Source organism: Orcinus orca, chromosome 12 (genome assembly GCF_937001465.1).
Source record: "Orcinus orca chromosome 12, mOrcOrc1.1, whole genome shotgun sequence".
In the NCBI taxonomy this organism is placed as follows: domain Eukaryota; kingdom Metazoa; phylum Chordata; class Mammalia; order Artiodactyla; family Delphinidae; genus Orcinus; species Orcinus orca.
Genome location: NC_064570.1, coordinates 66,275,340 through 66,290,476, shown reverse-complemented (window position 1 = coordinate 66,290,476; position 15,137 = coordinate 66,275,340). Strand labels below are relative to the sequence as shown.

General features: G+C 40.6%; 1 protein-coding gene across 4 annotated transcripts in view; it reads right to left on the bottom strand.

Annotated features, from left to right (window-relative positions):
• The window catches only part of MDN1 (midasin AAA ATPase 1), a 154,423-nt gene that overhangs the window by 113,616 nt on the left and 25,670 nt on the right, over positions 1 to 15,137 (bottom strand). For all 4 annotated transcript variants that reach the window (XR_007470601.1, XM_049695470.1, XM_049695472.1 and 1 more), the window contains exons 8-14: positions 14,168 to 14,271; positions 12,194 to 12,308; positions 8,431 to 8,624; positions 7,209 to 7,290; positions 4,291 to 4,386; positions 2,837 to 2,949; positions 705 to 853 (exon numbers count right to left, since the gene is read on the bottom strand). Coding sequence is in view for 3 of the 4 variants with exons in the window: in XM_049695470.1 (XP_049551427.1) it covers positions 705 to 853; positions 2,837 to 2,949; positions 4,291 to 4,386; positions 7,209 to 7,290; positions 8,431 to 8,624; positions 12,194 to 12,308; positions 14,168 to 14,271 (853 nt within the window). In the remaining variant the exon portion in view is untranslated. The remainder of the gene's footprint in view (positions 1 to 704; positions 854 to 2,836; positions 2,950 to 4,290; positions 4,387 to 7,208; positions 7,291 to 8,430; positions 8,625 to 12,193; positions 12,309 to 14,167; positions 14,272 to 15,137) is intronic.

The window sequence follows — 15,137 nt, the reverse complement described above, 5'->3', positions numbered from 1 at the left end:
AAAAGAAGATTCACTGCTCTAGCATCAGGTAACTGAAAACAACAAAAAACCCTTCAGTAAGTCAATGTCTGTCTATGAATTAGAACTAAATAAATATCCAGTGTGAAATATTATTTAGCCATCAGAATAGGAATGAGGCAGTTGTTTTTAAAGATGTCCAATTTGCTTATTAACTAAATGTAATACATAGAGAATGATCCCGTTTGTTTCAAAACAAAACCAAATCTGTATGTATTTGTAGACTACAGATTAGAACTGAAAAAAGTTAATACCAATCTGTTAACAGTGGTTATTTCCAGGGGGAAAGAATACATTATTTCCAAGGTAAAAATTTCCAGTGCTTATCTCCAGGGGAAGTGGAGTGGTGGCACTTCTTAAATTCCAATATTCTTTGGACTTTTTATTTTTTAAAAAGGCAGTCAGGGGACTTCTCTGATGATCCAGTGGCTAAGGATCTGCACTTCCAATGCAGGGGGCCCGGGTTCGATCCCTGGTCAGGGAACTAGATCCCACACACTGCAACTAAGAGTTCGCATGCCGCAACTACAGATCCCACATGCCACAACTAAAAAGATCCCACATGCTGCAACTAAGACCTGGCGTAGCCAAATAAATAAATAAATATTTTTTAAAAAATAATAAAAAGGCAGTCAGTGTCAAATGTTTGTTGTCTGGGGGAAGAGTGCTTCCCCTCTAGGAGTTACCTGTAATATGAGCCAAGTACTGGACGGTGGAGGTTTTGCCGGTCCCGGTCTCTCCCACCAGCAACACAGGCTCCCCTTTGCTAACACACACCGCGAGCTGTTCAATAAGAACAGAGGATGGCCTCGTAGCAGCAAAGGTGTGCTTCTCCCTGGGGAGGGGAAAGTATGTAAGCAGTTGGAGGAACAGGCTGCAAGCTTCTCTTTGTGTTATTTTGAGGAATTATATTTCCCACATTCAACAAACAAGAAGGAGACAACTCAGCGTGACGGTCTTCATGTTATAACACAGGGGTCCCCAACCCCTGGGCCATGGACTGGTACCTGTCCATGGCCTGTTAGGAACCGGGCCGCACAGCAGGAGGTGAATGGCGGGCGAGCAAAGCTTTATTTGTATTTACAGCTGCTCCCCGTCGCTCGCATTACCGCCTGGGCTCCGCTTCCTGTCAGGTCAGTGGCGGCAGCGGCGGCATTAGATTCTCATAGGAGTGTGGTGAACCCTACTGTAAACTGCATGCAACGTATCTACGCTGCACTCTCATAAGAATCTAATACCTGATGATCTGAGGTGGAGCTGAGGTGGTGATGCTAGTGCTGGGGAGCGGCTGCAAATACAGATTATCATCAGCAGAGAGGTTTGACTGCACTGAGACCATAATTAATCGACTGCTTGCAGACTCATATCAAAACCCTATCAGTGAGTGGGAAGTGACAATTAAACTGCACCTTGCGGACTAGACTGGACATAAGCAACACACTTCGGGTGTCACTGTCTCCCATCGCCCCCAGATGGGACCATCTAGTTGCAGGAAAACAAGGTCAGGACTCCCACTGATTCTGCATTATGGTGAATTGTATTAATTATTTCATTATATATTACAATGTAATAATAATAGAAATAAAGTACACAATAAATGTAATGTGCTTGAATCATCCCGAAACTACCCCCGACCAACCCCATCTGTGGAAAAAGTTTCTTTCCCGAAACCAGTCCCTGGTGCCAGAAAGGTTGGGGACCGCTGCTATAACAGATGTCCTTACAACATATGAATTGCACAATTCATTCATTCTACATACGTGGAGCATTTACATAACTGCTACTTCACTAGGCTCTGGAAATTCAAAACACCAATAAGATAAAACATCTGTACTGCCTATGTCATCTTGCACAAACTACTTAACCTCTCTTAGCCTCGGTTTCCTAACTTGTAAAATCTGGATAACAACAGTTACTAGCTGTAGAGGGTTGAATTATGTTCCCCCCAAATTCATGTCTACTGAGAACTTGTGAATGTGACTTTATTTGGAAAAAAGCTCTTTACAGGTATAATAAGATTAAAATCGTATCATACTGGATTTAAGAGTCAATCTTAAATCCAATGGCTGGTGTCCTTATAAAGAAAGAGAAATTTAGAGACACAAAGAAACACACACAGGGAAGAAGACCATATGACAATGGCATCAGAGATTGGACTGATGCAGCTACAAGGCACGGAACACCGAAGATTGCTGGGAGCCAGCAGAAGCCAGGAAGAGGCAAGAGTCTTCAGAGGTAGTGTGGCCCCACCAATACCTTGGTTTCAGCCTTCCAGCCTTCAGAACTGAGAATAAATGCCTGCTGTTTTAGGCCATCAAGTTTATGGTAATTTGTTAGGAGAGCCCTAAGGACACTAACACACACATTAATTCATAGGCTTACTATAACCACTACATGAGAAAACATGCAAAAAGGTACTCAGCACAACGTTAGGCATATAGCAAATATTTAATAAATAACTTTAATAAATCTCAGAAATGTATACAACTCCAGCCCTCAAGGGATTAACAGACTAATGTTAGGACCAAGCCTGACCTCCAGGTGATGCTTACTTCACTAAATACACTACAATGAATAAAATCAAAGATATACCTTTGCTAGTCCCAAGTCTCTAATGACCCTCATCACCTCCTCCACCTATTAACATCTAGTTTCACAGAACACATTTTGGGAAATCACTGCTCCTTACTGTCTAGTACACTGAAGAGATCACAGTTCTGACATGTTTTACTCAAAAATAAGGGGCTGGACCAGACATTCCTTCTATCAATTTCCCAACGACCCCACAGTGCTCAGATCAGTTTGGAACCCTGCTTACCTCTGTATGTGGACAGTCTCACTTTGTTTCCGTAGAAGCCGCACTCGACCCACTTGCACATCTAGCTCATTGATCGCAATTTCTGGTTTATAAAGTTGACAGAAGAATTCAGCCTACAGGAGGGGAAACATTTTACCTGAGTAAAGTTCTGCATGCTCTTCAAATACTTCTCATCCGTGAGGCTTACTGTGCTCCTCTAACATGCCCTCTACTAAGAGGCATTTTCGGGCTTCCAAGATAGGTAAGTTAGCTTTTAATTATATATTTTTTAATTCTCCAAGTTTGTCATATGTTTTTAAAAACACTGATCATGAATGTTTCCCTGTAATAGTACTTTTTGTTCATTCAAATGAGCCTCTATCTACCTATATGAAGTGAACACAGTGAACAGAAAGTTTTACTCCTAAAAGATATGAAAAAAACCAAAGTAATTTTTCTTCCTCTATGCTTTCCTCTGCTTTAAATTTCTAACATAATGCAGGAAACAGTCACTTGAATAAACCATGATACATCTGACGACAGACAAAGCAGAAAGAGAAGCTGTGACAGAGGCTCAGGACACGTACCCATCAGGCTTATCCTCATCGCTAACCCAAAGAACCAAGATTTTGCTCAGGGTTTGGGGTTAGGAGTAAAAGGGGCAAATTGCCCAGGGAAGGTAAACCCCTCTTCAACCAAAGGGGCTGAATATTGATCAACCTAAGCCAATCATGGTAGTCTCATTTCTCTTGTCTACTATAATTAACATACTTATTACTTCAGCCCCTTTTAGTAGGTGCTCTGTTACCTGCAGCCAAAACCATCCCGATAGTTTCATACGCCTAAGAAACACCTCTAACCATCTCAGTTCCTGACTAAGGCTTTTTTGAGTCATCATTTATTTGGGAACGCCAAATATCTGCCTCAAGATGAGCCCCAGACATTTCTCCAGCTACCAACACCATTGCTGAAAGGCTCTCTCCTCCAGAAGTACATATTCTGATATAAAACAGGAAAGGCAAATACTAACAGTATCAGCAGTGAACCTAAGTAGTGGGTATACAGGTGTTCAACTTTTCAACTTTTTTGATGTTTGAATATATTAACTATAAAAAGTTGGAAAGTTGGAAAAAATCTAATTGTGCACAAAACTACAGACAAAAGTGTTACTAAGACATGGTTCCAGTCCTGAAACCACAACCTACAGAATAACATGCTCCTTAAGCACTGGAGAAAAAGGCGTGCGTGCGAAAAAGGATGCAAGGCAGCTCACTCTAAGAACGTGGAACACAGGGAGAACTACTTATCCAGGAGACAGTGAGTTTTATGCCCATGAGAGGCAGCAATGAAACTACCAACTCTGACAGAGGAGGCTGTTATTTGCAAAAGCTGTTCCAGGTAAGGACCAGAGATCAGCAATTAAGCTAAATATCCCAGCTTCCTTTCAAGAGGGAAGTAAAAATAGTATTACATACCTTTTTCTTGGAAATGTTCAATTTGCTTCCAATGACTTCTGCCATTTTCAGTTTGCTTGTCTGCTTAGAGAGCATTGCTGTGAAACAGTCCAGAGCCTATTAAAATAACCAAGGTAAATGCCAACTGATTTTTAAAATAATACATTAGTAACAGAGCATCATTATCCAGGCCACAAAAGGGAGGAACATAAAATCCAGCAGAACTTTTCTGCAAGTAAGACTAAGGAGAATACAAATGAAGTACCAACCCTAGACTCAAAGGACCTTACCATAACAGAGACAGGACACCAAAAAATGTGAAGGCTTTACTATCAAAATACCAGTTAATTAGGAAAACACACACAAATGCCTCAGTTTGCAAATCCAAAATTCAGGTAATAATAGCAATTAGCATTAATCCTTGGGTATATGGTTCCGTGGGGGGAAACGACTTCCAGACAGTGGAGGTAACACCAAAAGATTACTTTCTAGATGTAAAGGGAGACTCCTGGTGTGCAATAAAGGGATTACACTGTCATTACCCTAACCCAGTACTTAATCTTAGCAACAACTGATAGGCCAACAAGATACATGTCTTCTGCTATAATGAAATATAAAATACGTATCACCACCAAATGGATTCTACCCCTACAAAAGCTGAATTTGAATACATCAAGCATTTTGTTAAACTTCTACTTACAAGAAAGACAGATAAAATGACAAGGGAAAGGACACGAGTATGGCAAAACAAAGAATATATCTGGTTCTGCTGCCGCCAAGTGTAATATATCAATAAACTTCATGCAAGCATTTAAAAAAGAATGTATCTAGTTTTGTCCCTAATTCCTTACACAGAGCTTCAAAACTTCTTGGAATTACCAGGAGTAAGGAGTGTCTTTTGTTATTTACTGGAGCCCTTATGGACCTTAGCAGGTTTATTATGCTAAGCAAGGTAACTCTTGATGGGCCCTTAGATAGTTTCTGGCCAGGCCAGAAAGACCAAGGGTCGAAACTTCCAGCTCCATCTCCAACCTCTGGAGGAGGGGAGGGGATGGAGATAGAGTTCAATCGAATAGCCAATGTCAGAATAAGACCCCAATAAAACAATGGACATCCAAAGCTTAGAGAGCTTCTGGTTGGTGACAAAGTGATGTACCAGGAAGGTGGCACACCCTGACTCCACAGGAGTGCCTGTGCTCAGACTCCTGAAACCTTGCCCTATGTGTCTCTTCCATTTGACTGTTCTTGAGTTATATTTTCTATAATAAAACTATGACCTGTATGGTGAGTACAGAGCTTCCAATGAGTTCTGTGAGGTGATTACTGTACCTGAGGAGGTTGTGGGAACCCCTGAATTTACAGTTGATAGGTCCTAAGTGTGGGTGGGCATCTGAGACTTGCGGCTAGAGTCTAAAGTGGGGCAGCCTTGCGGAGGACTGAGCCCCTGAACCTGTGGGGTCTACACTGACTCCAGGTAGTCAGTATCAAAACTGAACTGAATTGCAGGACACCAGTTGGTGTCAAAGCAGTGAAGAAGCAACCAGATAAAGCCAGAAGGTGAAACATTCTGTAAAACAACTGACCTGATCTCTTCAAGGGTATGTGTGGGGCGGGGGGGAAGGTTCTGATACAGTAAAAAAGTTCTTAATCCCATTCGCATAGAAAAGGATGTGGAAGGAGATACATCAGGGTACTAACAGTACTGGGGGGGCTTCCCTGGTGGCACAGCGGTTGAGAATCAGCCTGCCAGTGCAGGGGACACGTGATCGATTCCTGGTCCGGGAAGATCCCACATGCCGCGGAGCAACTAAGCCCATGCGCCACGACTACTGAGCCTGCGTTCCACAGCCCACGAGCCACAACTCCTGAAGCCCGGGCGCCTAGAGCCCGTGCTCTGCAACAAGAGAAGCCACCGCAATGAGAAGCCCGCGCACCGCAATGAAGAGTAGCCCCTGCTCGCCACAACTAGAGAAAGCCCGCGCACAGCAACAAAGACCCAATGCAGCCAAAAATAAATAAATAAAATAAAATTTTAAAAATTAAATAAAATAAGGAAAAGTACAAAACAAGGTTACCTGTAAGAAAGATGAGAAATGCAGGAGAATGGAAAGGAAATTTCAATGGAGAGAAGAGGATTAAAGGACTGGCACACAGCACTTCAGAGTTCAGCCGGCTTAAGTGTGTGCTCCAAATGTGGGTTCTTTCTCCTCAAAGTAAGTTAACCAAACACAAAGAGAAACTGCTAACCAAAATGGGTCACTATTCTCTCCTCAGTCCTAGCTGACAGAAACCAGAACACTTTATAGTCAAAATGGGTTAATGTTTTAACAGCCCAGAGATCTTCAGGCAGCATCACTTTATTCTTAAGCAGGTAGGAATAAATCTCTCTCTGTTCTACTGAATGTGGCAGAGCTACAATTCAATAGAGCTTCCCTCCCACGCAACACATTTTGTCCTCACGTCCAGCACACAAGGATGTACTTTACAAACCCCACATTAATTTCTCTGGACTAAAATTAAAAAGGCCCTACTGAGGCTAGTGGTGGGATAAGACAAATATAAATCTATCAAATAGACTAAGAAATTATATACAGAAATAAATACTAAAGATCTTAGAAACACTTTCTATTTTATAATAGTATTATCACCCGGGAGACTTTCTTTTCATTTAAGCTTTAATTTCAGTACTGTATCTGTTTTACTCTAATTCAAACTATACTTATTTGAAATTAGTAGTAACCTGTTTCAAAAACCACAAAACATTTATTAGGCCCAACTAGTTTTAAGGCAACATTAGTTCAGTTTTAACTAGCTAAGGATAATAAACGGTACCTACACAAAACAAAAACTTTTTGATAGCAGTCAAGACACAGAAAATAACAGTAGAAATCAACAGCCTTAAAGAGCACAGAGAAACAAGCAGGAAGACTGTATCTTACCTCTTGAAAAATATTTAATGATGCTGATGAAGACAGACTGTCAAAGCTGTGGGCAATCCTATTACACCAATTCAGTAGATCCCTTTAAAAAAAAAGGGGGGGGGGCGGGGGGCAGAGCTTACTTAGGTCTGGGAACACTTGACAACAAAGACTCTCCTTTTCTTCTGGCAACTGACGATAAACAGTGTCAGGAAAAAGAATGAGTGGTCCCAGTCCCTCTCCTACCAGGAAGTGACCTAGAACTCACTTCTCCCCATCCATGCCAGACAAGGTAGCAGGAGACAGGGAGCAATTAATTCTCAGAGCAAACTGAGGGGAGTTGCCCACACCTAATTCTCATTTCTCAAAGGGCAAGTCAACCACTGAGAACGAAGCGCAAAGGCATGGATGTAACTCACTATACAGAGCAAAACCCAATAGTCTTTTATTTAAGACCCCATGCGTCACAAAAGGACATCTGGTGAAAGAGCTATGTCAGTAACTATTCCCAACTTTGGCTTTTAAAGTTATTTGCTAAACTTCCAGTTATAAGTAAGTCCTAAGGATATAACGTACAACATAAGTACAATTAACGCTGCTGTATGTTATATATAAAAAGTTGTTAAGAGTTCTCATCATGAGAAAAAAAAATTTTTCTTTTACTGTTTCTTTAATTTTGTACCTATGAGATGACAGATGTTCACTGAACTTATTGCAGTGATCACTTCATGATGTATGTAATCATTATGCTATATGCCATAAACTTATACAGTGCTCTGTGTCAATTACATCTCAATAAAACTGGAAGAAAAAAGTTATTTGTTAAAGTTAACATAATGTTACCTTCATAAGCCTTCCCATTCAGTAACTATAGATCTCAAAAAGGGACTGAACACTATGAAGCAGCCCGAACGTTTAATTTCAAAACCTGACTTCTTGTAACCACTCAGTTCTAGCTGCTAAGAACTTCTGAGGGAAGCAGTTTTTAAAATACCAACTCAAAAGCGTTTAGCCCAGGGCTACCCTGGTGGCGCAGTGGTTGAGAGTCCGCCTGCCGATGCAGGGGACACGGGTTCGTGCCCTGGTCCGGGAAGATCCCACGTGCCGCGGAGCGGCTGGGCCCGTGAGCCATGTCTCGGCCGCTGAGCCTGCGCGTCCGGAGACTGTGCTCCACAACCGGAGAGGCCACAGCACTGAGAGGCCTACATTCCACATAAAAAAAAAAAAGTGTTTAGCCCAGTACCTGAGAGACAATTCTCTCCCCTCAAGGCTTAGTCTTTTGTGTTCCCATCTGGCTTCTGAAACTTCCTCGGGTGCCTGTTCCCCTCTAACAGAACTATCACTCAGAGGGTGATGTTTCTCTCCAGTAAGCTGGATGTAAATGTCAAGCAGGTGATCGGTTGCTACCGATAAGCTGGGATATCTATTTTGAAGAACCTGACAGAGAGAGAAAAAAAAGCAAAGAAAATTTAGCAGCAGACAGTGATTTTTAAAAGCACACATAAACTGCTGCTGACACTAGTCAACCAAAAATGAATTTTTCTAAGAAATCTGTCATCTTAACCAAGTATAACAACTTCCGCCCTCACCCATACCTCCCACCCCTCAAAGACCATGACTTTTTCCTGCCCAGAACTCAGTTATCTGGCAATCTCACCACCTATCACACAGCTTAGGGTATAGAAGCTAGATGGGAAAAGGGTCTCAAGCAACATAGGCATCCAAGTCCCAGGCACTTACTCATTGAAGTATCCTTCAAGTAACATGTACTCTAATTTTTTAAACACAATTCTAGTACAGTCATTAAGTCATTTCTCAGACAAAAGCAAAGAAGAAGCAGTTAATGGGAAAAGGAAAGTTTTTTAAAGCAAATCACAGTAAAAGGAGCTAGTGTTAAGTCCTGATAAAAAGTAGTTTTTATCAGACAACAGAATTTAACAAGCAGAAGATCTAGCCCAATTCACTTTGATAACTATTAAGAATTTTGTGCAGTATAATACTTGGTGCCCATAATATTGGTTCAACGCTTTTATTATATGGATTTGCTAAGTCAAGTCTACTTGAGAAGGAAGAAAAATATCATGTATATATTAGGAATATTACACCCTAATACATTTAAATTGAGAAGTATATCACAATTCCAATTTATATATGAAATATCAACATATTTTGTATATATTAAAGTTGTAAGGTCCACTAAAATCTTTTAATGGCGTCATCAAGTGGTAGATCTCATAGATTTTTATTTCTTCATACTTTTTTTTTTAACTGGAGGATTTTACAACAAATATTATTGAAAACATATTTCAGATGTATTGAAAATTAAGGACAGAAAAAGAGAATAAAAAAATCAACAAATTCAATTTAATGGATACACATGTGGATATTTCAAATACAGAATATACATTTTTTGTGTATGGAGGGAACATTTTCAAAATTGCCCATATATTTGTGGACCCTGGCTACCATAAACAAAATATACTTATTTCCATCACCCCTAAAACAAAAAGTTCCCTTTTATCATCACTCCCTTCCTCCACATCCCCGTCCCTGGAATCCTGCACCTGATTCAGATCTCTATACAGTTTTGCTTTCAAATCTATCATATACACAGAATCATATGGGATGTAGTGTATAGTTCGGTTTCTCTTACTCAGCGTAACGTTTTTGAAATTTGCCCAGACATTACTGTATGTATCAGTAGTTCATTCTATTTTATTGCTGAGTAGTAATTCCAACATATGAGCATGTATATTTATGATTAAGGTGAAAAAAAAAAAGCTGTTTTTACTTGAAAAAAATTTGTTAGGTTTAACACTTTAGTAAGGGCTCAGTTATTTGGAAAAAAAGTTCTGAATAGAGATTTATATGTACCAACCAATTAGTCATTTTCTACCTTAGTCAAAAAACTTCTTTTGTTATTAACATGAATGTCAAAATTTAAACACAATATCACATAATAAACTAATCTAACATGATATGGTTATCAATTTGATATGTATTTTGGAGATTCATTCCTTTAATAAGCATTTATTAAGTACCTACTTTGTAGCAGGCACTATTCCAGGGACAGAGAAACAAAACAAAATAAGGAATGGAACCCGTCCTCGAGAAACTCCCCCTAATATAAGAAGCAGATATGAAAGCAAAAGCAAGCTTGCAGCCCAAAGGACAGCATGGTCGGCCCTGCTTGGGAGACCCGGGAAGGTTTCACAGAGCAGGAGAGGCACCTGGCAGAGGTCGCTGGTGACTGTGAGAGGGGACTGCCGGCAGAGAAAGCAGGCCATCTCTGGTGCCAGCACGTGAGGCATCAAGGCACATTCAAGGTGTACGGGGGAGACAAGGTGTGAGAAACTGCTAGGGGTAAGTTCCTGGCACTTACTAGGTATGAGACTAGCATTATGTAAAGAGCTTGTTTTTTGAAGTATAATTTGATATTTCAGCAAGAAGTCAAAGCCAGTCTTTCTAAGCATAAGATGGCTGTGGTTGGCAGCAACAGAAATGCAGTTCCTTGTGTTCCCCGTGAGGTCGGCATAGGAGATTATTTTATTTCCTAAGTAATACACACAAGGTTTTTAGCTACCAGTCATTTATTTAGGAGACTGTTATTAGGATTAGTAAGTCCAGAAGCTTAAAAATAACTAGTGAGCTTCTGAAAGTCAGCTACCTAAATATGACCTAGGTCACTGAAGCGAGGAGGTGTGTGCTCCTGTCGCACCTGCGGTGAGCAGAGTGACACACTGCTGATCAAGGCAGGAGTGGAAGGAGTAGTTCTGGCTCATCCTTCAAGTACAGAATACAGTAAGAACAGAGTGGCTGTCAAACGTTCTTCTCATCCTCTCAATCCCCAATAAATTACACCTAAATGTGAACTTCAGCCCTCCCCTTTAAAGAAAAGACTCACAATTTAAGTCTGAAAATAAAACATTTAAAGGTCTGCAACAACAAAAGAAAGAGGAGCACTATGACAAAGCAATACAACAAACATTTACAAAATGCCAGGCACGGAGTGGATGCTGGGGACACCAAAGCTGAGTTAAGTTACTGGAGGAGCTTATAGTTGAGGGCGGCAAGAGGGGAAAAGACAGACATACAGGACACACAAATACACAACTGGGAACTAGAGCGAGATAAGAAACTCTCAAGTGTAAAACAGGCTGTAGGGTTATAAAATCACACCATCAAGGCAAGGCTTCTTAGAGATTATACTATCAAGGTTTACCCAGTAATCGGTGAACTCTGAAAACCCCTCTGCTAGTAAATACCTAAATGCTAGATAAAATATTTGAAAAGGTTGTCTGGTGCCACTTATTTACCTAAAAACGTATACCAAGAAAGAGGAAAGCATCCCTGCCATGACTGAATGGTCACTGATAATGCTTTATTTGTGGCTCTCCAAGATGAAACGTTGGAAGTCGGGACGCTTCCCAAGTGAGGAGGTAGATCCAAGGGGAGACAGGAGGTTGGCAGGGTAAAGTGAGGCACACCTCTCAGTGTTCGCGGAGAACCAGAGATACTACAAAGTAAACCTACGTATAAAACCTTTAAAATAAGTCATCTCAATTTTCATTAATACCCAGATCAAAATGTACATAAAGTTGTTAAGTGTGAAAGATATTAGTTACAAAACAACTAAGTATAAAAAAGATCCTTTGGGGACAACTGGGGAAACTTAAACATGGTCTGAGAATTAAGTGCTACTGAGGAATTACTATTCATTTTATTGGGTATAATAATCATTACGGTTATATATGGAAATGCCCTTAGAGATGCATGAAAGTATTTAAGGGTGAAATGCTATGAGGTTTGCTTTCAAATATATTAGCAAATAAAAACTACTAGATGAAATTAATACAGTAAAATGTCAGCATATTAACTGTTAAATTTAGAGTGACGAGTATTTTGGTGACCCATTGGGCTATTTCCTCTGTTTACATGTAAGTCTGACACTTTTAATAATGAAGAGTAAGAAAGAAAAGCATTGATACTTTCAAATAACTCCATACCTCATTCAGTTCTGTCTTATCCATGTTATCCAGGTAAATTTTGGTCCAGTATTTGTCTAGCAGAGTAGCATGACTATTTAGCGGTCGATACCAATTTCCTCCACAGCTCAAGAGTCTGTATTTCAGAATGAAAAACAGAGTCACACAAAATTCCCAATTTTAATCTTGAATTATGCCCCTGGTTATCCCTTGCTAGACGTTATCTCACATCTGAGTAAAACTCACAGTTCCTTCTGGTGCCAGACAGCACTATGTTGGGCTTATAGGGAGCATGACAATGAAAGGCTGCCACCAAGCCAGGTTTGACTATTTTCCTAGGGGGAGTAATAGGGCTTTAACCAAGTTATTTTCACATCACTGCAAATGATCCTATTAGACGTTTTGAACTGAACAACATGTTCCTTTTCCTTAAGACATAACTTCAGGAAAAAGAAAACCTAATCCAAGACTAACAGCACTAAAAATAAGTTCACTGCTTATTACCAAAAGCAACAGTACCTAAAATTATTTAACATGCCCAGAAGAGAAGGAATATTCATTAAACACATACTCTGGGCAAGCCATGGGCTTACACCTAAGCCATGTAATTTAATCTTCACAACAACTGCCCTGAGGGGATGATGCCTTTCTTTTCTTCTAACTGTAAGGAAGAACTGTACAGAAGAGAAGGAGAGTAATGTCCCTTGCTCACTCAACTATGACTACAAATGGCAAAGCCAAGAACTGAACTCAGGTTTGTGTGACATACTTCTCTGATGTCCCAGGACTTTCTGGGAAATGTATCTAGCAGGAAAGAACTTCACCATCGCTGTGAATAAAATCAGGGTCTATTAAAACTAACAGGGCCTAGCAAGGTCGTCCTTAGAACTGTTAGCTCTGCATTCCATCTGGAAGTGAATGTTCACAGAGGTACAGTAAACACTAATATAATCACTAAATACAATGTGGCATTATTTTCACTCTTGGGCATTTTAAGACCTTAGAGAAGATGTACAGTTATAGACAAGTAGGAGGAAATAAACCACTGCCTTCACATTATTTTAAAAAGTAGATAGGGACATACACTAAGTTTGCTTAGGTTTTATTCCTTTGTTGATGCTTATATTCAATTAATTTTTTTAAATGCCTGAGGTCTACATGGCTTTATCATCACCACCATCATGGCTGGGCACTTACTATGTGAGAGGTCTTAGTCACTTCATCTAACCTTCATAACTTACACCAAGTTGTAAAGTAGGTGTTATTGGCCCCATCATAATCAGTCAAGCAAGGTACACACAGGTACAAAGTGTCAGTGTCAGGATTCAAACCCAGAGCTATCTGACAACAGTCTCATCTCTGATTATGTTTGAAAACATGAAAACAAGATAAAGTTTTTTAAGACTGGTTACTTATTTTTAAGTGGGGGGGAAAAAAAAACACTTTTACTTTCTAAATTAATTATCTCCATTAAAAATAGTCAGGAAGGGGCTTCCCTGGTGGCACAGTGGTTGAGAATCCGCCTGCCAAAGCAGGTGACACGGGTTCGATCCCTGGTCCAGGAAGATCCCACATGCCACGGAGCAACTAAGCCCGTGCGTCACAACTACTGAACCTGTGCTCTAGAGCCTGTAAGCCACAACTATTGAGCCTGTGTGCTGCAACTACTGAAGCCCGTGTGCCTAGAGCCCATGCTCCACAACAAGAGAAGCCACTACAGTAAGAAGCTGAGCACCGCAACGAAGAGTAGCCCCTGCTCACTGCAACTAGAGAAAGCCTGCGTGCAGCAATGAATACCCAACACAGCCAAAAATAAATTAAATAAATTTAGAAAAAAAGTCAGGAATGAGAATGTTGAATCTGTCATCACGGCTAACTAACCTTGCTTAAAATGGGCCCAGAGAACTCTATTCCAAGACTTTTGTACTCAGCACTCTAGCATGTGGACTTAGGAAGAGGCTCCATCGTGGGAACAGAAGGGTTAATGGGACATACCTCCTGGTTGCAAAGAACTGAAATCCAGGAGCCACTTTCAGACAGTCACCTTGGCCAGGAATCAAGAGCTCTCCATTCTCCAAGAGAGGGATCAGCACGGAAACCTAAATCACAAAACCCCAGTGATAAAGCTATTAAGACAGAAGTAACAAACAAGAAAGCAAAAAAACCCTCTCACCAAATGATGAACACGTCCTTAAAGGAAACCCTACTTCTCACAGCATGAACTGGGGTCAAATGCCAGGCGGGAATACTGCAGCCACCTACACTGCAGCAGAGCAACTTATTCATTCAGCATTCACTGAGTTCCTACTATGGACCAGAATCAAGCAAGACAGGAAAAATCCAGACATGACTGAGGCTTTACAACCTAGAGTCTGACGGGAGATAGCCATGCAGACTACCATACAGCATGATCGGTGTGACCCCCAAGGAGTGTACAAAACGGTATGTGAAGACAGAGGGTGGCTGTAGATCAGTGTGGAGTAGTTTAGAAGCAGGGCAGTGAAGCCATTCTAGAGGTAATGACATTCACTGAGTCTGAAAGTATGAAGAGGGATCAGCCTGGTTTGTTGGGAGAGCAATGGCACATTTACTCTAGGCAAAAATATTCAAATGGATAAAAATGTATATGCCTAAGAGCATGGCATGAGAGGACTCTTACAGTTAGGGTTAGGGCAGAACGTGTATATGAAGTAGTGGAAAAATACTAGGCTTAGAGATAAATGATAAAAGGCCTTCTGTGCTGAGCTAAGGAGTTTGAATTTTTTTCATGAAGTTGTTGAGAGGAGTTTAGTCTGAAGAAAAACCTATTTTTTATTTTAGAAAATGAACTGTGCAACAATATGGAAGATAAACTGAAAGAGAGCCAGCCTGGAGGGAAAGAAGTGAAAAAGGACACCATTCAGGTAACAAAGGTAAGATGGCAGGATAGATTAGATAGACAGACAGATAAAAATAAGAAGACCTG